General features: G+C 40.7%; 1 protein-coding gene across 1 annotated transcript in view; it reads right to left on the bottom strand.

Annotated features, from left to right (window-relative positions):
* LOC134623871 (prostaglandin reductase 1-like) overlaps positions 1-15,198 on the bottom strand; it is a 37,614-nt gene that overhangs the window by 15,568 nt on the left and 6,848 nt on the right. Inside the window, exons 4-5 of the mRNA XM_063468879.1 lie at positions 14,955-15,117; positions 14,398-14,671 (exon numbers count right to left, since the gene is read on the bottom strand). Of these exons, the coding sequence (XP_063324949.1) occupies positions 14,398-14,671; positions 14,955-15,117 (437 nt within the window). The remainder of the gene's footprint in view (positions 1-14,397; positions 14,672-14,954; positions 15,118-15,198) is intronic.

Raw genomic sequence — 15,198 nt, forward strand, 5'->3', positions numbered from 1 at the left:
TCAATACTTGGTCGGGAATCCTTTTGCAGAAATGACTGCTTCAATGCGGCGTGGCATGGAGGCAATCAGCCTGTGGCACTGCTGAGGTGTTATGGAGGCCCAGGATGCTTCGATAGCGGCCTTAAGCTCATCCAGAGTGTTGGGTCTTGCGTCTCTCAACTTTCTCTTCACAATATCCCACAGATTCTCTATGGGGTTCAGGTCAAGAGAGTTGGCAGGCCAATTGAGCACAGTAATACTATGGTCAGTAAACCATTTACCAGTGGTTTTGGCACTGTGAGCAGGTGCCAGGTCGTGCTGAAAAATGAAATCTTCATCTCCATAAAGCTTTTCAGCAGATGGAAGCATGAAGTGCTCCAAAATCTCCTGATAGCTAGCTGCATTGACCCTGCCCTTGATAAAACACAGTGGACCAACACCGGCAGCTGACATGGCACCCCAGACCATCACTGACTGTGGGTACTTGACACTGGACTTCAGGCATTTTGGCATTTCCCTCTCCCAGTCTTCCTCCAGACTCTGGCACCTTGATTTCTGAATGACATGCAAAAGTTGCTTTCATCCGAAAAAAGTACTTTGGACCACTGAGCAACAGTCCAGTGCTGCTTCTCTGTAGCCCAGGTCAGGCGCTTCTGCCACTGTTTCTGGTTCGAAAGTGGCTTGACCTGGGGAATGCAGCACCTGTAGCCCATTTCCTGCACACGCCTGTACACGGTGGCTCTGGATGTTTCTACTCCAGACTCAGCCCACTTCTTCCGCAGGTCCCCCAAGGTCTGGAATCGGTCCTTCTCCACAATCTTCCTCAGGGTCCGGTCACCTCTTCTCGTTGTGCAGCGTTTTCTGCCACACTTTTTCCTTCCCACAGACTTCCCTCTGAGGTGCCTTGATACAGCACTCTGGGAACAGCCTATTCGTTCAGACATTTCTTTCTGTGTCTTACCCTCTTGCTTGAGGGTGTCAATGGTGGCCTTTTGGACAGCAGTCAGGTCGGCATCTTACCCATGATTGCGGTTTTGAGTAATGAACCAGGCTGGGAGTTTTTAAAAGCCTCAGGAAGCTTTTGCAGGTGTTTAGAGTTAATGCGTTGGTTCAGATGGTTAATAGCTCGTTTAGAGAACCTTTTCATGATATGCTAATTCTTTGAGACAGGAATTTTGGGTTTTCATGAGTTATGTATGCTAAAACCCTCAATATTAAAACAATGAAAGGCTTGAACTACTTCAGTTGTGTGTAATTAATCTAAAATATATGAAAGTCTAATGTTTATCAGTACATTACAGGAAATAATGAACTTTATCACAATATGCTAATTTTTTCAGAAGGACCTGTACAAGGGTCAGCACTACACTAGACAGAGACATGGGTGTGCCGTGGGCTCCCTGCCCAATGTGGCTGACTTGTACATAGAAGAAGTAGAAAAGAGGGCTTTGTTATCCTACACTGAAACACCACCTAGTCATTGGCTCGGATATGTGGATGATTACGTCCAGATGAACAGAATCAACCTTTTGTAGATTTATTTATATCACCTAAAATGTTTTTGGGGTCTTTTTGTTGTTGTTTTTTTACTTTCTTTGCTGTATTTACTTTTTTGCAGCATGAGCGACTGTAAACCAAAATGTGATCACATGTGATCATGGAGTATTGTTTTCAGCAGTCCAGTGATCAACATAAAATGTATTTATTTAATTAAGTTTTCTTTGAGCCACATTTTGTCTTAAGTACTGTGGTCTCAGGTACAGGTTCAGCTTGTATGACCCAGATGTCAGGCGTGTTTTGACTTTTAGCTGTGCGGTAACTGGACATTTAATCAAAAAGCAGCTCAGATGTTTCTACTCTGTGCCTTTAGCTCACATGCCGGTTATAAACAGGACAAATTTGTTATTAATATGAGGCGCAGAATGGAACATATAAACAGACTAGTGTCCCTATAATACAATGAGTCGTTTTGAATTAAACTTCTACATGTAAAACCACAGTAGCAGCTTCCTGCTGCCTGCTGTTGAGTCTAGTTAACCACAGCTTGAATCTACAAATTCTCACCATAGTGTGTGTCTGCTTGGCTAAGAATAGTGTTTTGAGAACATGCTTGCTTTCTGCTCTGTGGTGAAGTGTATCAGTCACCATGAAGAAACAAGAATAGCAGCTTTGTGGTCATCCACCTTCGTTTATAACCACAGAAACAACACCCAGGTCTTTGTAGTCATTTCTCAGCAGAGCAGTTAAGGAGTGCTACAAACTGTGAAATTCAGTTGCTGTTTGTAGAAGTTAAGCTCTGAATAAATAAAAATAAATGAATAAAAAGTTAATCAGTATAAAATGTTTCCCTGTAGTTGTAATAATACACAGTCGATATACCTGCAGAAATTTACATATCTTGCAAAAAGTAACTCAGCTGCAAAATAAGATGTCACGTATGGACAAAAAAGTCAGAGGTCCAGCTGCTCTTCATCTTTCACTGTGGGCTGATCCTGTTAAATTTGATTGGATCAGTACTTCTCAAAAGCTGGACATGCACATATTTACCACTGTGTAAAACGCTGTAAACATTTGGTAATGAAGGAGAGGAAGGCTGTTCCATTCATATATAAAGTAATAAATAAAAAGTAGGTTTTTAGCTAATCAGTTGCCCTGCTTCATATCTTTCATTTCATGATGGAACAAATATTTCAGGTGACAAAGTGTCTGGATTCTGCTTTGTAGATGAAGGGGGGGGGGGGGGGGGGTGTTTTGTTGTTTTAGCAGATTAGTGTTTGTTATGGATCATCCTAAGAAACCGTCTATCTAGGTGAAAAGATGCTTGAACTACTGACTTTTTAATATTATTTCATGCAATTGATGAGTTAATTGTTTCATCTCTGTGGGTTCAAGCTTCGGGATTAGTTTGAGTGTGAGCAGTATGGGAAATTGGTGAAGCTGAGCTGATTCCCTGTAAAGTCAGGCTGCAGATATTGATTATGTTCGTTACTGTGTATTCTATTTCAGCCTGGGTATCATCACTGATTTCTAAATCGATTCAATTCCAATTCACAAGGTCCCGAATCGATTCAATCCTTGATTCGATTCAATTAGAATAGGAAAAATCAGTCTCAGACAGTCAGAAATATTATAATTCTGATCACTAATCAGTACATATCCATATTTTTATATCTATAAAAAGAAAGCTGACACTTGACTTTATCAAAGGTGTAAGCATCACAGCAGATGCCTTTGTGCCAAAGTAACTGAAGATAAAACACAGAAAAACATGAAGGAGATTTTCCTGGCCTGGGATTTTAAAGCAGGTAATCTCAAAAATATTGTGCAGTAGAACAAAAACTGAAGAGAACTGTGAATTGACACATATGAACATTACCTGGACTGATGAAGTGAAGCAAAGTTACAGAGGTTTTTATTAGATACAGCTTTGCATTTCGCATAATATTAAAAGGTTTCTTGTTGGAAGTCATTTAAGTAAAAAAGAAAAGAAAAAAACACAGCGGCCAACAGTGTTGTAAACAACTGTAAACTGCAAGTGAATGGGCAAGTGCATGAAGTGTGATTTTATCGTTGTGGGGACAAAACAGCAAGTAAGAAGGGATTCATGACAATGTTTATGTGAAGCGTAGTTTGGATCTTCTTTTGCTGCTGGTTCAGTGAATATTGTTTGGAGAGAGATAAAACCTGCAGCTTCAGAATCAGCACAAAAAAAGATGTAAACACAAAGTGCGGACCCACTGACACAGCAAAATGAGTAAGCTGTCAGCTTTCTAATTAATGTCTTGTTGTATCTCTGTTGTGGTCAGTGCTATCCTCTATGCTGTTGCATGCTGGGGCAGGAGGTTGAGGGTCACAGATGAAAACAGACTAAATAAACTGATCCACTGGCTCAAGGGGTTGGAAGCTCATCTTGTAATGGGAAGGTTGCTGGTTCGATCCCCCAGCTCTCTCTGTCCTGGTCGTTGTGTCTTTGTGCAAGACACTTCACCCTGCAATATGGCAGCCTTGCTTCTGTCAGTCTGCCCCAGGGCAGCTGTGGCTACAACTGTGGTTTGCCAAGATAAGGACAATGTTGGATAATACTTCCCAATCACTCCATGACATGCTGTCTTGTCACAGGAGCACGTTCAGTGAGAGACTGAGATCACCAAAAAGCACCACTGAACACCACAGGAAATCATTCCTACCCATGGCCATCTCCCTGTACAACTCCTCCATCTAACACACTGTAAACACTGCAATAGTTACTTTTACACACACTCTTTTCTACTCTGGAATATTCTTGTCAGCGTAGTCAATTTTGCTTCCTTTGTCTCGTTATGTCAGATTAGTGTCAGCTGTTTCCCCATGTGTTTCCACTTCCCCTAATCACCCTTGTGTGTATTTAGTCTGTGTGTTTCTGTTCATTCTTTGTCAGGTTGTCTGTTGTTCACGCCACGTTTTCCATGCGATGTTTCCAAGTTTCATGTCTAGGTTTTTCTTGTTGTTTATTTAGTTCTCCCAGTTTAGGTTGATGTTAATTTACTTCAGTTTGCCCTTTCTTTGTAACTTTTTTACCAGCCTTATTAAACGGCTCGCTTTTTGTTAACATTCAACTTCTGTTCCCTGATCCTTGGAGTCTGCGTTTTGGGTCCTTTTCTCCCCGAAAACGCTATGAACAGAATGAAGATGAACAGAATCAACTTTGGAGACTTACCTAAAATCCTCATTACCTCTTGACAACCAAATGTAACTTAATTTACAATGCTTCACAGGGCAGTATTCTGTATTCAGTATTCTGATTCATTCTGACTTTAAATCATTTAACTGTAAATTATGCATTTTAAATTTTTATTGAGCCCTTTACCCCGAGTCCTAAAGTCTATGTTTATTTTCTTACTCTTCTTATATTTATTGTTTGTTTACTTGCACTGCTGTAACTGGAGCCTCGTCGTCTCGTCTCTCTATATACTGGACTGTATGTAGCGGAGATGACAATAAAGTTTACTTTGACTTCAGCAGCGAGCAGGCGCACCGAGGGCTCTCACGCTCACTTTTCACATATAGAATTTTGAAAAAACATCCTTGCAAATTATAAGTCTTATATGTATTGGTGTTTTTGTGTTTGTTGGTTTGTTTTTATTTTGCGAGTTGGTTATTAGGTGCCGCTCCAGCCAGCCAAACATTTTTGAAACCCGGCAAAGAAGGAAATGGCTACAAAAACAATTCAGTGTTCCCCATATCTGATGAAAAACCACAGACTGAGCAGCTGAGATGCATTTTTATAGTTCTTATAATTTTTTAATTCATATTTTGTACATGTGTACATTTCAAGGACTCCTCAATTTTGGAGTGTATTTTTTATGCATCTGTATTATATTATACATACACATTAAATGTGAATCTCTGTCCAAAAAAATGCACTCAATTTACTTTTTACTCACTATGAGCATCATTCATTATTCTCCCGCAGTAATTAAGGTTAAGATATGTATTTTATTCCAATCCATTCTTCTTTTGCAGCATTTAAATAACCTTTATCAGATTTGATGGTTTTGTTACAGACTTTTCAAAAAAGTGTTTTGCTTTTCTTTCACAAATGTGGGGATTAAATTGTGTTAAAATGTACAAAACAGTGATGCCATGTTTTGAGACGAGGACCCAGGCACAGAGAGACTTGATGAATGATGACTGATAACAGAGACGAAGACAACAAACGACAAGGACAGGGAGAAACAGGGCTGTGTGTGTGTGTGTGTGTGTGTGTGTGTGTGTGTGTGTGTGTGTGTGTGTGACAATAATAAGCAACCGCTTTAATTAACGAAAAGAGGTTTAGGCTGTATTTCACATGGGTTACACACGATGCTTCGTTTAAACTCTGTAGCACTATGTCGTTACCATATAGATGGGAGGGTCTCTCTAATGGAGGTCAAGTGTGTGCCAAAGTGCAGCAAGGAAATATCTTGGTGTGAAGTGCTGCAAACCAGCTAATGAAATTGGTTTTTACATGTCAATGTAAAAGCTACTCTTTTAGGACAAACTCTGACCTCAAAGGTAATAACATCTGTAGAGTGTGGAACTGTAGATAGTATTATACTGCTAGCACGCCGCTGTGTAACTGCAGGAGGAAAATAATTAGTAAGAAGCAGTATTAAAGGAAAGGGTGCAAAAGGCAGCACTAACTGCCGTTTAACACATTTTGGTAATTATAGACAAAAAGCAGAACTAGGTGATGAACTTGTTGCACGTCAAGACTCTATATATAACCACTCACACCTTATAGGAGGGTAGGACAAGCATAGTGAAAGAAACAAAAAACAAGTGTAGCACCTTAAAAGGAGGTTTAAGAAAATTAAAGGAAGGAGGAGATATTTTGTTCAAAACTGTGTATGAAGGGTACAGGAACACAGAGTACTAAATAACAGGAAAAGTAGGCACCGAATGAGGAACTTAAATAAATGTAACAGATTGAGGGACTGCCCTTTGAATCTGCATGAGGCTTTTGTGCTGTGCTTATTCTCCCTTGTACATGGGACAATAAAGAAGCTGTTGAAATGAAGTCTGTCGGGACAATAGCTGTATTGGTAAATCTTGTTACATGCTTTTGTTTGCTACCTGCTAAGTTTAGATAGTAGCTGATTAAGCTCAGAAACCTTTGAAAAACACCAAATGGGAGCTATGAGAATGTAGGATGTTGTTTTTATTAAATTATTGTTCCTTATAGTGTGGTTTATGTTTGTTCTACAAATGTTACTGGTGATGGTCGGTGTGATGCTAGCTGCTCTATGTGGTTAGCCAGCCCCCCAAGCCACATCACAATAGGGGGAGGTATTAAAATATAGATACTTGCTTGGTTACAATGAAATGATTGAGTGTTAATAGAACCACGATATTTGAGGTTTAAAAAGCATTTCAAAAGCATTACATTGTGAAGCAGGGCTCTAGACTAACTTTTTGACATGGGCGCACCGGTACGCCTAACTTTAAAAATTTAGGCGTACCGGCACAAAAGTTAGGCGCACTCAAATTTTTCAACCGCATCGCTTAACACCGCAGTTTTACATGTGCACTTTCTTTGGGGGGAAGTCCATACAGACAATATTCATTTCTAAATTATTAACTAACAAACTTGTGCTTAAAGTGCTTTGTCAATATTGTAGAAAATGTTAAACTTAATCATCATCTTGGCCTCCTCTGACGACCTGTTTGCTGCTGCCTGCTGCTGAAAGGCAGTGGGGAGAGGGGACACTTGTGCAGTGCATTTATTGCAGCATATAATGTGTTTTCTGGATGCACTGCTGCTTTTTCAGCATTCAAAGATTGATGGCACTGTGTCAGAGCACTGGCATGAATTTCAGACAGATCAGGCCTTAACTTAACAAAAAAGTTATCAATAGTTCTTTTCATCTTTTCTCATTACCCACAGCTACATCCACTTCTGTCAGGCCTAGGCTGCTCACTAGGGCTGCGTATCATCACTGATTTCTATAATCCATTCGATTCCGGTTCTCAAAGTCCTGATTTGATTCAATTTAGCCTCAGACAGTCAGAAATATTATAATTCTGATCATTTATCAGTACTGATACACATGAGACTTCATCAGAATTGTGAACATCACAGCAGATGCCTTTGTGTCATAGTAACTGAGAATAAAACACAGAAAAACATGAAGGAGATTTTTCTGGTCTGGCGTTTTATAGCAGATAACCTTAAAAATATTCTGCAATATTCTGCAATTTTGCATAATTTTAGTTTAAATTTCTTCAGTATTGAACAGCAGAAATTAGGCTTTCTTGTCCGAGGTCATTTAAGTGAAAAAAGAAAAAGACAGCGCTGTAAACAACGGTAGACTGGTGGGTAATAAGCAAATGAATAATGCAGAAAACAGAGATTTGAGACGGGAAACTGTTCTTGAAGTACAGAGAGAGAGAGAGAGAGAGAGAGAGGGAGCTGTGCATGAAGTGTGATTTTTATCGTGGTGGAAGCAAAACAGCAAAACTCAGAGGGAATTCATGACGACATTGATCAAATGTAAAGCGCAGTTTGCTGCTTCTTTTGCTGCTGGCTCGGCGAAGTTTGGTTGGAGAGACAAAACCTGCAGCTCAGAATCAGCGCAAAAAAGACGTAAACACAGAGCGGACCCGACGCATCAGAATCGCTAAGCTCCGACAGCGTGTCCGTGTTCGGGCCGTGGGGTGAGAAAGCCGAGAAAGACAAAGCTGATTCTGATGCGTCGGATCCGCTCTGTGTTTATGTCTTTGTGTGGAATCCTATAATGAATTGATATCGCTTTACTCAAGCTACTCACCTCTCTCTTCTACCTGCACTTTCAACTGGACCACGGCCAATCAGAGAGGTCCCGCCCCTGACTATCTCTGATTGGTTTAGTCCACGATAGGGGCATAATGTGTGTCTGTTGTTGACCACACGGAGAGTTGCAGAGATTTTTTTTTTTTCTTTTGTTACCCGAACAGTTGGTCGCGGTGCGACCAAATATTTTTTTTTTAGTTGCACCACTGAAAAATTTGGTCGCATTTGCGACCAAATTGGTCGCACTCTAGAGCCCTGTGAAGCATTGTAAATTAAGTTACATTTGGTTGTCAAGAGGTAATGAGGATTTTAGGTAAGTCTCCAAAGTTGATTCTGTTCATCTTTATTCTGTTCATAGCGTTTTGTGGGAGAAATCTTTTGTCACTCATCCAAGTGACTTCTTCAGTCTCAGCTGACTGCAGGTTTCCCCAATCTTATAAACAGCACATTTGCATAATGACTGAAACCAGTCCACTGAAGGAACAATGGGCTGTGAGGTAATTTCCTTAACCTTAATTATGCAAATTCTCATGACTCTCATGATTCTCAACCACTGATCAATGGCCATGATGGTGTGGGATGGTGTTCGTTCTGTGTTGTAGAGTCATAATGACACCCAGTTTGTGCTCAAGTGGATGATGAGAATCAAACCTTAGATACTGATCCATATGCGTAGGTTTATGGTACACGACAGCTTTTAGATGTCCCCCATTACTGATGGAAATCTCACAGTCTAAGAAGGCTAAACGGCCACTTTTCATATCCTCCCTGGTGAATTTGATGTGTTCGTCCACCAAGTTAATGTGATCCGTGAAATGTAGCCATTCCCCAACTCTCTGTAAATGGTACTCATGGCCATTGATCAGTAGTCTTTGATCAGTGGGTTGATGATCAATGGTCATGAGAATTTGCATAATTAAGATCAATGAACTGACCTCCCAGCCCATTGTTCCTTCAGTGGGCTGGTTTCAGTCATTATGCTGTTTATAAGATTGGGGAAACCTGCAGTCAGCTGACACTGAAGAAGTCACTTGGATGAGTGATGAAACATTTCTCCCACAAAATGCTACGTCCAGATGAACAGATTCAACTTTTGGAGATTTACTTACCTGGATGATTGAGCATGCATCAAGACGATTTCAGGTAAGCCATGTGCACTAGTCTTACCTAAGTAGTAGACAGTAGGGTCTGCTCTAGTGACTGTAGAACAGTCATTGGTCTGCACAATGACATTTCCCTGACAGTATGCCTGTTTCAATCAAATAATTTTCATTTCAATTTCTTATTTTGTTTTATTTTATTCTATATCTATGTATGGATGGACGAGTTGTACTGAGGCAATGAAGGTCCAAGTTGTTCACTTTCAAAACAACTCATTTTGTGAGTACCAAACTAGATGTCTAAGGTCTTTATTCAAACTGATGTCCTACTGGTCATTTGTAGAGGTGCTACAGAAGCAAAAAAGAAAAAAATGTATGGAGGATTTTTTTAGAATCAAGTAACTCAAATTACTCGGTGAATCGGTGCAGCTCCACTCCATAGTCTGACCTGGGACTGTGTGTGATGCAGAGAGATTGGACATCTTGGAGTTCAAAGCTTGTAATCATGTTTCCTGTTGTTTGAACTGTGTGTGTTTGTGTTCAGACTTTAAACCAGAGCCAGACGTCGTCTACTCTTCACTGAAGTAGTCCACCAGTCCAACCACTGACATCCAGCTGCTGGTCTCTTACTGGTCCATTCAGAACTTCAAACCAGAGGACATCCATGCATACAAATGATTACTGTGTCTGTTTGTTTTCCCTTATTTGATTAAAAAATCACAATCTTAACCAGAGCTGTTTCAGTACTTAAAATCAACAATGATTTAAAAGCAGCAACAGCAAAACACATTTTAACATGTTTTAGTTTGGCACTTTGTTCTTGTTCCCATGACAGTTTTACTGCATGATCAATAAACTTTTGTTCTCACTTTTTTTCTCATGCTTGTCTGTTTCAGTGGCTGTTCACAGCACACAAGGGCTTCAGTGCGACTACGATCAGCAACGTAACCATAGTTTAGAAAATGAGTTAGGATTAGAAATTTTCTCTTAAGGTGTCATATTAAAGGTGCAGCCCCTGTGATGCAGTCACTACCAGAAAAGGCCACACTTCTGAAGACAAAATAGTTGCAATACAAAACATATATTAATTAAATAATTAATACAACTCGAAGGACAAAAAATATTACTACATGAATCTGGCACCACTCCACCACTGATTCACTCCTAGTGTCTAAACTACCAGTTATCACTATCCATGTGACTCAACAATAAATACAATAAAACTAATAACTAATAACAATTAATAACATTGTACTCTGGAATAAACCGTGAAAGCATCACTGATGATCTGCTTGGAACTGTGTGGTAATTAAACTCAAACAGCTCCATCTAGTGGACATACATAAAAGTTGCTATTCCAGTCAGTAATCAGCCTGTTTCTAAATGTAGTTATGTAGTTTGACCTCATGGTGGAAGTAGCCAAAACTATAGACTAACATATTTGGGAACATTAATATCAATGTTTTTAAGTACTTTAAGAATATTCTTTCTCTTCTGATGAAGATCTATTCAAAGAGTTTAATAACCATGGCCATCCACACCACACAGAATTAACCTGATAAACGTGGTTTCAAAAGTCATACAGAGATCAGTCCAGCATTGTTGATTTCTTCAGATTTGCCAAAACAAAAATCCCATTCAATGATTACATTGGAATCTTTTGTAATCTTACCAGTTACTTACCCTGGTTTGTAATTTGAGGTCACAAATTATTAATTATCTGAGGAGGTTGAAGTGATTAAGGGAAAGAGATGAGTACTAAGAGGGAAGAGAGCTTGTTGAGAAACTGTAAGGAATACTTTGCAAAGCTCATAAATGAGAAACTGATAAATAGATAAATGCCACTGAAGTTGTCCCCCACTCCAACCACTGGCAGCTACTGGTCTCCAACTCGTTCTGCCAGCACCTCAGATACGAGGATGTCCACATATTGGGTTTTTTTGGTGTTGTTTTTCCCCCTCAGTCATGTCACATTTGTTGGTGTAGATTTTGTTTTTATGACACAGATAGATATTTTATTTTAATATTGAAATGATTTTAATTACCATGTTGTTTTTTTTTACCACATATTAAATCAACTAGCACTTACACTTATCTTATTTTTTCCACTATATTATTTAATCCCATACTTGAACGATGTTTTCACAGTTCATATCCATATTTCCGGGATCTGATATCTGTTATGGTTATGGTGACTGTCACAGGACTGAACGGACTCAAGTGCCGAACCAGAGTTCTTAGAATGAAAAGTTTACATTTTTTACAATCAGCAGGTGTAATGTCTGTGAAGGTTCTCAATCATCAAGGTCATCGTAGTCAAAGGAGCTTGGAAAGAAAAGCGTCTGGACTTCTTTAAGTTGCTTGAAGACGTTTCACCTCTCATCCGAGAAGCTTCTTCAGGTCAAATGGCAGAGAGTCCCAGATTTAAACCCAGTGGGAGTTTCCCCCCAAAGAGGGACAAAAGGACCCCCTGATGATCCTCTAATCACCTGAGCCAAGGTGTGAAAGTGGGTGTGGGTCCCAATCAGCCAGGGTTTCGGGTGAGCTCATTGTGAAACCTGGCCCCACCCTATCATGTAATTTCCTGAGGTCAGATGGCCCAGGATGTGAGTGGGCGTTAAGGCGTCTGGGGAGGGAACTCAAAACTGGATTATAGATGGCAGACAGTTGGTGTCGTAAACCACCGCCTCTGTTCAAAGATGGTCGCTCACAGTGGACATAGATGGCTTCTTTCACTCCTCTTTCAAACCATCTGTCCTCTCTGTCCAAAATGTGAACGTTGGCATCCTCGAAAGAGTGACCTTTATCCTTAAGATGCAGATGGACTGCTGAGTCTTGTCCCGTGGAGGTGGCTCTTCTATGTTGTGCCATGCGCTTGTGAAGTGGCTGTTTGGTTTCTCCGATGTAGAGGTCTGGGCATTCCTCGCTGCACTGTACAGCATACACCACATTGTTCAGTTTGTGTTTAGGAGTTTTGTCTTTCGGGTGAGCCAGTTTTTGTCTGAGTGTGTTGCTGGGTCTGAAGTACACTGGGATGTCGTGCTTGGAGAAAACTCTCCTGAGTTTCTCTGATACACCGGCTACATAGGGGATGACAACGTTGTTGCGTCTGTCCTTCTTATCCTCCCTCGCTGGTGTCTGATCTTCTTTTCTGTGCATCTTTGCTGACTTTATAAACGCCCAATTAGGATAACCACATGTTTTAAGTGCTTCCTTTACATGTGTGTGTTCCTTCTTTTTCCCTTCAGGCTTAGAGGGAACATGTTCTGCTTGGTGGTGTAGGGTCCTAATTACTCCAAGTTTGTGTCCAGAGGGTGATGTGAGTCAAAGAGGAGGTACTGGTCCATGTGTGTGGGCTTCCGGTACACTTGAGGTTGCCATTCTCTTCAATGTGCACAGCGCAGTCCAGGAAAGGCAAACAGTTATCCTTTGTGTCTTCCCTGGTGATCTTGATGTTTTTGTCCACGGCGTTAATGTGCGCAGTGAAGGATTCCAATTCTTGTGTTTTGATTTTGACCCAGGTGTCGTCTACATATCTGTACCAGTGGCTGGGTGCTCTCCCTTTAAAAGAGCCAAGAGCCTTCCTTTCCACTTCCTCCATGTAAAGGTTGGCTACAATAGGTAACACGGGGGAGCCCATGGCACAGCCATATTTTTGTCTGTAGAAGCATTTGTTGTATTTGAAGTATGTTGTGGTAAGGCAGAGGTCTAACAATGTGCAAATCTGATTGGGTGTGAAGTTGGTCCTGTCTTCCAAGGAGCTGTCTTGTTGTAGTCGTCTTCTGACAGTCTCCACTGCCTCCGTGGTGGATATGCAAGTGAAGAGAGAGACTACATCAAAGGACACCATGGTTTCATCTGGATCCAGGGTAAGTTTCTGGACCTTGTCGATGAAGTCGGTGGAGTTCTTGATGTGGTGTGGGGTGTTCCCCACCAGAGGTGCAAGGATGGTAGCAAGGTGTTTTGCAATGCTATAAGTGGCTGAGTTTATGCTACTGACTATGGATCTGAGTGGGACCCCTTCCTTGTGGATTTTCGGAAGTCCGTAAATGCAGTGTATGGCATCCCCGGGATAAAGGCGGTGATATGTGAGGCGGTCAATGATTTTGTCCCTTTCAAGGTCTTGAAGGCAAGCTACCCTCTCCAGTGCCAAAGTCCCTCCATCTAACCTCACATTACAAGAAAAGAAGGCCGTCACTTCCCTGACCAAAGACCACAACATCACTATAATACCAGCTGATATGGGAAGGTGCACCGTGGTCCTAAACACAACAGATTACCACACAAAGATCACTACTCTCCTCAGTGACAACAATACCTACGAAGCCTTAAAGTGAGACCCCACAAGCAGCTACAAAAAGAAAGTTATAGCTTGCCTTCAGGACCTTGAAAAGAGGTGATCATGGGAAGTGGAAACACATGAAGAAAAAGCTGACACAAATGTACATAATGGCACAACAGGGGAAGTGAGGCTAAACATGTAGTACCAAGAAACACGGGACCTTTCAAAGTAAAACAGAAACATGGAGACTAGATATGACAACACAAGCTTAACATACATACATAAAACAAGTAGAGGGCAAGTTAGGGCAGGCGACCACAATTGATGAAATTATTAATTTTTGTCAAAACGATCATTTTTGTACCAACAGAAGAATATCCAAAACTGCTTGACAGACCTAACAGTGCGACTGTCGAGCTTTTAGCTTCTGTTTCTGTGGGTGTGTGGTCTGGTGGGAGTGCTCTGTGTGTGTGTGTGTGTGTGTGTTTCTTTTAGAATGTTTAAGTATGTAATGAGAATAAAATTATAAAATGTATGTTCCTTGCTTGATTGATATTCTATATGCATGTTTTAGATATCAAATAAAGATTTTTTTTAGCTGTTACATGTGTTTTCTTAGAAATATATGAAGGGTTAAATATATATATATTTTTGAATGATTTTAAATAATTTTGAAATATATTTAAAAATATATTATAAATATATTTTGAATATGCAAAAGAAATACATGTATAAAGAAAGCTCACGTTTTCAAAGAAGCAATCGTATCCTTCTGGTGAAGCCTTCCTCAGAGCCTCCTCCAGGGAACCCACAGTTTTGTAGTTGAAGACCTCATCAAATTCCAGCTCTTTGAGGTAAGCCACTTTGGCATCAAAGCCTGCCGAGCCCACCACCTTCCAGCCCTTGATCTTGGCGATCTGTCCCACCACGGAGCCCACTGCTCCAGCTGCAGCGTTTACCAGCAGGGTCTCACCCTTCTGGAGTCCCAACACTTCTTCTATCCCATAAACAGCCGTCAGTCTGCAGAGAGACAGAAACAGTAAATCCTGCTGTTGCCTCTTTGATTGCCATATTACTTACTTCCACAAAAATCACTGCTTAGAAACTCTGCTTCAGCTCATCAGCAGGACAAAACATCTGGGGTTTGTCCACTTACTGTCTACTTATTTTTTGATTTTTAATGCTTTTATTCAGTTGCAGTTTGCAACCTAATAACTGAAGGAAGAGTCAGAACATCCTGCCATGATTTAACATCCAATAGAAAGTGACCATGATCCATGCAAGTTACTTAAATCTTTCTTACCCGGGCATCCCCATGGCACCCAGAGACAGGGACACAGACCACTTAGGCCACTCAGACAGGATGGGAGTGAGGCCGGTCCCATCACTGAGTGTGTGGGTTCTCCACCCGCTGGTACTCACAACATGACTTCCCACAGGAAACGCTGGATTTTTACTCTGGATCACTCTAAAGGAAAACAACAGGAACATAACCACATTGAAAAGCTGAAACTGTAGAATACAGTTAAAGATCATAGGCATAAGGT

This window comes from Pelmatolapia mariae, linkage group LG3_W (genome assembly GCF_036321145.2).
Source record: "Pelmatolapia mariae isolate MD_Pm_ZW linkage group LG3_W, Pm_UMD_F_2, whole genome shotgun sequence".
NCBI lineage: Eukaryota > Metazoa > Chordata > Actinopteri > Cichliformes > Cichlidae > Pelmatolapia > Pelmatolapia mariae.